Below are 6,783 nucleotides of genomic sequence, written 5' to 3'. Positions count from 1 at the left end.
AGCTAATTACAACGCAAGCCTAAAGTAACTGTGAGACAAAGGGAATTAAATAAATATTCAAGTGTTCATCAGCTGCCACGTAAGCCATAATGCCGAGCAAATTCAGTTCTTAGGTCAAACCTCCCTTCAAAATAATGTTTGCTTAAAGTCTTGGAGATGTTTTCTTACGCGTGTTCTGTCACCACGACTTTTGGCTTCGTTACAAAAAAAAAATGCTTGACTTTATGACAACTTGGTTCAATGCATTTATTTAAATCTCGAGGCTAATAAAACATCAGAAGACTGCAGTTACATTAAAAGTAGACAAGACTCCAGGAATCCCATGTAACAGGTTGCACATTTAGGCAGCTCGTACCTAACTCTCCAGGAGTTTCTTGATTATTTTCTTATACAGAGGTTCTTGACGGTCCAGGCAAATTTTGCTCCCATTCTTCAGCGTGGCTCTGTCGGGAGGGAGATGGGGGGCGGGGAGAAATTACTTTTTCAGAAACTTGGTTGGAAGAAGGAAAGAGACTGGAAGGACTGGGCAGAGGATGAGAGGGACAGGCCTGGGGGTGGGGTGTGGGCAAGACTCACATGAGCTGGGGAACCGCACAGTGGGGTCCTGCTTTGAGCACCTCCAGGCTGGTGATGCGTTTGAGATGGATCCTGGAAGAACTGGTCTTCACACACACACAGCTAAGATCTCCGTCGCTTTCTTCAGGACTAGCTGTGGGCAGAGGGGGAGAGGAAGAGGGGAGTAGAAGAGATAGGGGTGACCCTTTCATCGGCCAGTGGTACCTCTGGACCCTTTCCAAACCCTTGGCCAGAGCATCATCAACCCCCCGCCCCAGAAGGCAGATGGGTAGTGCGGTGCAGTTGGCAAGCCTATACAGTAGGACTGGTGTCGTCAGAGTTCGCCTCCCCGCACCTGAGGCCTCTGAACTGTCTTGCTGCCCCAAGGATCCTTTCACCCAATCTCACCCCTGGTGACAGCAACCACAGCTGGCAGCAACAGCAGACCCAGAAGAAGCAGCTCAGGGCTGGGCCGGAGGCCTCGAAACACCGCAGCGGCACTCATGTCAAGAGGGTGTCGCTAGATCCAAGGGCTACCTCGGGGAAACTGGGGTCTGGGGCTCTAAGTGCCAGACAGTGGCTCCTGCGACTTCCCAGACACGTTTTATCTTCACTGCCAGCCCAGTCCGGAAACCCGGGATAGGGGATGAGGAAGTGATCCACAGAAGCAATGACACTTGTGGAACAGTACTTGAGATCTGGCCAGCCAAGATTAAAGCAAAATAGAACGGGAAAAAAAAAAAAAGAAGAAGAAGAAGCAGCTGAGGCCAGCTGTCAGCAGCTGTCAGCAGGATCCACGTCCCCAATGTGAATTTATGTGACCAGTCTACAGAGGTAGAAACAGTTGAAATTTTCGCAAAAGGTATGCTGTATGTGGCAGAGAATTTTCTGCTATCCCCATGCGGTTTACAGAACATGCACCTTCAGTACCAATTTGTTGCCTTCCCGACTTCCGGTTGCCCTACCCCAAACAGCCTGCCGTGCTTCCTGTTGATTTGCTGTGAGTTTGACTGCCGTGTGGTTAGAGATGCGTGGCTGGAAATTTATTTTCTGCCATTAAAACATTGAAGTGAATAGCTAGGTGATGGCTTCTGACTTTCGTCCTCACGATGGAAGCCTTCCGAAGCCTCTTGCAGGAAATTCTGAAGGCTCTTCTGAGCTACGGCTGTCCAATCTACTGGAGGGGGCAGGGTCTGCTCTTCTCAGGACTCTTTAGAAACATCCCCGAGGTAGTATTTGAAGGCTTTTCTTTGATAAAATCTTTTAGTCTGCTCAGCTCTACCCTGGAGAAGAGTAGAGAAGAGAGCTTTCTGGGACAGTTGGAGATCTCTATATTAATTCATGCCATATATGGTTATAATTATGTGCCCCTTGATCCGCCCCCCCATGCATAGTGATATAGTCAAGCATAACTCCCCGGGGCATACATTTATGGACACTCAGCATGGACAACAACGGCTACTGCAAAACATGTCAGAATCCCTATGCCTTTAGGGAACTGAAACTCAAGGCCTTGGCTGGGTCAGCAAAAAAAAAAAAAAAAAAAAAGATAAAGGTTTTAATCTGGACAGCAAGAAAACTCTTCTGTACCACCTTCGCCAAAGATTTCAGAATTTGCAGAGTAAAGGAATTCAAGCAATGATGTCAGGCAAGGCAGCCTTTCTCTAGCTTTAAAGAAGATAATCCAGTCTGGGTGCCCAGCAGTGAGAGATACGTTCATCTCAAGAAAAGCACAGGGCAACCAGTGTCGTGATAAGAGCCAGCCTTGATAGCTTTCATAGAGAGACCGCCTCAGAGAGGCACAGCTGTTCATAGTAACTGGAGCGAAGCTAATAAAACCATTTACTGCTTTCTCACATGGTTGTGGACATTTGAGTAGTTACTACTGAATTACAGACAAGATGTCTGCAGACCTGAGCCTCTGGCGGTGAAAAGACAGAAGGAAATCCTCCATCATGCTGAGTCTTGAGTGAAGTATGTGTTTAGCATATACGAGTGCCCCAAAGCCCATGTACAGGTTGGAGGGGGTGAAATTATCTCTTCTTCCACGACTAGGATAGAGTAGGGGAGTTTGAATCAAGCAGTATCCCCTGTACCTATAACTGATGTGATGTGAAATGGTCTCTTCTTAGGGAAGGAAGGATCAGCAAAAGGGTCAAGCTCTAGTGCTTTACGAGCATGGTTTCCAATATGCACTCAGGTCCTTTACTTTCTAAGGCAGGTTTCTTTGGACTCCGCTGGGAATTGAACCTAGGGCCTCTCACGTGCTGGGCAAGCACTCTACCACTGAGCTACGCTTCTAACCCAAGACAAGTCTTACGATTTCTTAAACTTCAGGTTTCCCTCCCTTTCTGCAATATAGGGAAGGCTAGCAGTTCTGCTAGTAACCAGTTCCTCACGTTCACATGTGAACTGCTGTGTGACACACAGTATTTAAAATGTTTTTGTCCCCAGCTCCGAAAAAAAGAACCAAAAAAAAAAAAATGTTTTTCAGTTAGGTCCTTTTCTTTCTGTCATTAACCCTATTAGATGGCAAGAGATCACCCCCATTTTAGAGATGAGGAAACTAAGCCACAGACGCAGGTCAGCAACCTGACCAGACTGAAATGGCTACTAGGCGGGCTTACTATAGCTTTGGGGGATATGACTAGCGTCTTTCAATTCTCGACTGTGTAGGGCGTTAAAAAATGACACAACTTAGTGACGTTAGCTGGCAATATTGATAAATAGAAAAATTTTTTAAAATAGAGGCTGAGGAATGTGGCCCAGTGACAGAAAACTAGCTTAACGTACATGATGCCCTGAAGTTCGGTCTGAGAGGGAGAAGAGGGGGGTGGAAATAGTAAAAGACTTACTAGAAGATCAGACCTGTCACCTTGCTTTGTGGCAGACAATAGTGGAGTTCGTGTTAAACCTTTTTCACTGGTGTTTAAACATACTCACTACGAAGTAAACGGCCACCACTTACAGCATTCACTTTCTATGGCTTTATTATTGTTCAGTTTGAAAGTTAAAACATATGTAAGACACTGGAAAAACTCTTATTACCAAGTATCCTGGGCATGACCAGAGCAAAAATGCTCTGCATGTCTCCAAGTGATTTCTATTACAATTAACCACTATATATATACACATATATATACATACATATATATATATATACATATATACACATATATATACATACATATATATATGTATATATATATATATTCAATGACAAAAAGGGGACATGGATTTGAAAGAAAGCAAGGAAGGATATATGGAATGGTTTGGAGGGATAAAAAGAAAGGGGGGAGTGATATAATTGTAATCTCAAAACTACAATAAATAATTTTTTAAAAACTCAGGAAGAAAACTTGACATAGTACATTTGGAAAGAAAAGCTCAAATGAAGAAATGCAGCACACGGCCCAGTGTTTAGCCAAGAATTTGCAGAAATATACCATAAATTGCAGGTTACGACTTGGCTTGTTCATTTTCCTTGTCGTTTGTTTGCTGAGCCATTCTTTAACAAGGCCTTCCCAGAATACAATGTGGTTTCTGAGAGAGAATGAGAGAGTATCCCGACTTCAAAGTAGATAATAACTCTACGAAGTCCAGACTTCAAACCGTCAGTCCCTCCTGCAGAGTGAAACGGTTTGACACAGACGAAGCAGCTGGTCAATAACCTTCCAATATCTTCTTGACGATTTTCTTGATCATAGGGGCAGTCGGGTCCAGGCATACTTCCTTTCCATTCTTCAGTGTGGCTCTGCAAAGGAGAAAAGTATTGACTGTGAGTAGCAGCCTCTCTGTTGGAGGAGATCGTGAGGAGGGAGGAAAGCGTGGAGAGCATTCTGCAGGACAAAAGCAGGACAAAGAATAGGGGACTTACATCACTTCCACGTTGTCACAGTGCGCTCCTGGCCGGAACACATTCACACGGGAGATAGAATTCAGTGGGATTCCAGAGATTGCAGTCGTACATCTGCAGCGCAATTCGATAAATGGCTCGTTGTTATCAGCTACACGGGATCACAAGGCTTAATTAGCGACTGTGCGTTATTTTCCTCCCTTTCCTAACTTGCAAATTGAAGGCAATCGTCCCTCTTTCCCACAGACGCTGGGAATGTGATCTGTAAACTTCGAGTGGCGAGCCCAGATGGTTATCTCCCACATCTGAAATGCCCACAAGTATGTCTTAGAATTCTTAGTTGTTACATCCTCCAAACTCAGAAGCACTGATACAATCTCTGTGCATGTACCCAAGCCCCACCATCAGCACCACAAGCCTCTGAATACAAGATGAAGGGAAGCAGCCTTTCTCCGCCCTCTTTCCCTGAATTTCTCTTACGTTTTCCGACTGCGAGGGGAGCCAGCGCAATGAGAAGCAGGCTCAGCAGAACCTGTAGGTTATGAAGAGAGCTGGCCCTGGTGCAGGAGGATGTAGGTCTGAGTCTGAAGCCCATGGTGAGGAACCCTGAGCTAGAACTGTTTCCAGAGCTCAATATGAGGACGAGAGGCTGCCCAGAACACTGCTGCTCTGTGGCTTTATATGCCTCCGGACCTCTTTTTATACCTCTGAAGAGGTGGGGAAGGGGAAGTGAGTGTATGTGGTTCCTAACCATAAAAGGATGGTCAAGTTGTGTCCAACCCATATCGACCAGACCGGTTTAAAAATTCTGCAGAATTAGCTACAAGTTGTGCGTCAGTCCATCCGCATCCCGGCTGTCGTCCTCAGCGTCTGACTATTACAGATGCATAAGCCCCCCGACTTAGAGGTGGGACCTAGGCCAGAACACTGAAAGCATTCTCGCTGCGCGAGCAGGTAGTCACGGGCCACACCTTTTCTACGGCGTAGTTTTGGGGCGTAGTAGACTCCAGGCATACTTTCAGTCTCCAGCTTGTGGTCTCTGAGGAGGAGGTGCCCTATTCTCACCGAATGACAAAGAGAGCTCCTGGGTTGGTTCTTGGTGGGAATCAGAATTTGTAAGGCATGTGGGGTGAAAATATTGAGTCACTTAATATAAAGGATTCTCTTTGGGTGTGAGTTTATGGACTTCTCTCTGTCTTCTAAGTAAATTACCTTCTTCAATTTCATCCAAATAGTATAAATAAGAATTTCCTTCATAAGAAATTACTTGTTTCTACTGCGTGAGCGTACATGAATATCTAGATATTTGTTGTCTCTTTTATTTTTAATGGAATAGTCATACACTGCAGGCATATGAAAACTAAGTATGTTCCTTTCCATTCACAGCTACTCCACACTACTGCTTTTCAATGGTTGCCGTCTATAGCTACCATTGCCAGATAGAAACTTGACATTTCTATTCTATATGCATTTATATGTGTATGTATGTGTATGTATTTATGGAGACACACATTAAACATGTCTGCACAGAAAGATTATTCTGTACAAAAGCATGATTCTATAAGACTCATTATAGATTTACACATCTTAAAAAACTCAGAGTGAAACAGAAAGAATTTTCAACATTATACATAAACTTTCATTTTCCGGCCACCACAAACAGCTCTCCACATTTTTGACGGTATTTATGGGCTTCACTGTGCATTTTTCTCCATGTTTAACACTATTTAAACTCCTTTTCCACATTCAATTGTTAAGATTCCCCTAATTCTTTGAGCGGGGAACTGTATGAAGTGTCTTTTTAGGTTCAAGGACAATCAGTGTAGACCAAGCTAGTTTCAAACTCACAGTGGTTCTCAACCCGTGGGTTTTGACCTTTTGAGGACCTAACAACCCTTTCACAGGGTCACATATCAGATATTCTGCATAATATATATATATATATATGCATTGTAATCATACAAGTGGCAAAATTACAGTTATAAAGTTGCAGAGAAAATAATTTTATTGTTGGGGTCAGCACAACCTGAGGAACTGAGTTAAACGGTCACAGCATTAGGAAGGTGTAGCCTAAGACAGTTTTGAATATATCATCATCATCACCACCACCACCACCACCACCATCATCATCATCATCACCATCATCATCATCACCATCATCACCATCATCCTCTTCCTCCTCCTCCTTCTTCTGTCTCCCAAGAGCTAAGATGATGACTTGCTTTAAGTCAATCAATAAACAGCATCTTGTCACAGAAGACATCGTCAGCAAGGTTCAGAAGGAGGTGTCGACCAATTAATTGGCATGTAAAATTGACAGGCTTTATTTGTCAGCCTTGAGATAAAACATCTATTTGGTGGTTTCTGTTTGC

At 44.1% G+C, this 6,783-nt stretch overlaps 2 protein-coding genes across 2 annotated transcripts; both read right to left on the bottom strand.

Moving 5' to 3' along the window:
- Positions 1-232: 232 nt before the first annotated feature.
- Positions 233-1,120, bottom strand: LOC116912606 (platelet factor 4). The gene is made up of 3 exons (XM_032916730.1): positions 964-1,120; positions 577-709; positions 233-443 (listed from the first exon to the last, which is right to left on the bottom strand). The coding sequence occupies exons 1-3, from the start codon at positions 1,058-1,060 to the stop codon at positions 356-358; spliced, it is 318 nt and encodes a 105-aa protein (XP_032772621.1). The 5' UTR covers positions 1,061-1,120; the 3' UTR covers positions 233-355.
- Positions 1,121-4,206: 3,086 nt separating this feature from the next.
- Positions 4,207-5,010, bottom strand: LOC116912701 (permeability factor 2-like). The gene is made up of 3 exons (XM_032916830.1): positions 4,892-5,010; positions 4,433-4,562; positions 4,207-4,309 (listed from the first exon to the last, which is right to left on the bottom strand). Exons 1-3 carry the CDS (start codon positions 5,004-5,006, stop codon positions 4,219-4,221), a joined length of 336 nt encoding a protein of 111 aa, XP_032772721.1. The 5' UTR covers positions 5,007-5,010; the 3' UTR covers positions 4,207-4,218.
- Positions 5,011-6,783: the final 1,773 nt, after the last annotated feature.

This window comes from Rattus rattus, chromosome 11 (genome assembly GCF_011064425.1).
Source record: "Rattus rattus isolate New Zealand chromosome 11, Rrattus_CSIRO_v1, whole genome shotgun sequence".
NCBI classification, from domain to species: domain Eukaryota; kingdom Metazoa; phylum Chordata; class Mammalia; order Rodentia; family Muridae; genus Rattus; species Rattus rattus.
The sequence above is the reverse complement of the archived record's forward strand: the minus strand, read 5'-3'. Positions and strand labels throughout refer to the sequence as shown.

Coding starts and splice junctions, on each gene's coding strand:
- LOC116912606 (XM_032916730.1), bottom strand. CDS start 1,060: ATGAGTGCCGCTGCGGTGTTTCGAGGCCTCCGGCCCAGCCCTGAGCTG. Junction 710..963: donor TGTGGTTGCTGTCACCAGGG/GTGAGATTGGGT, acceptor CTCTGCCCACAG/CTAGTCCTGAAGAAAGCGAC. Junction 444..576: donor TGTGCGGTTCCCCAGCTCAT/GTGAGTCTTGCC, acceptor CCCTCCCGACAG/AGCCACGCTGAAGAATGGGA.
- LOC116912701 (XM_032916830.1), bottom strand. CDS start 5,006: ATGGGCTTCAGACTCAGACCTACATCCTCCTGCACCAGGGCCAGCTCT. Junction 4,563..4,891: donor TCCCCTCGCAGTCGGAAAAC/GTAAGAGAAATT, acceptor GATCCCGTGTAG/CTGATAACAACGAGCCATTT. Junction 4,310..4,432: donor TGTGACAACGTGGAAGTGAT/GTAAGTCCCCTA, acceptor TCTCCTTTGCAG/AGCCACACTGAAGAATGGAA.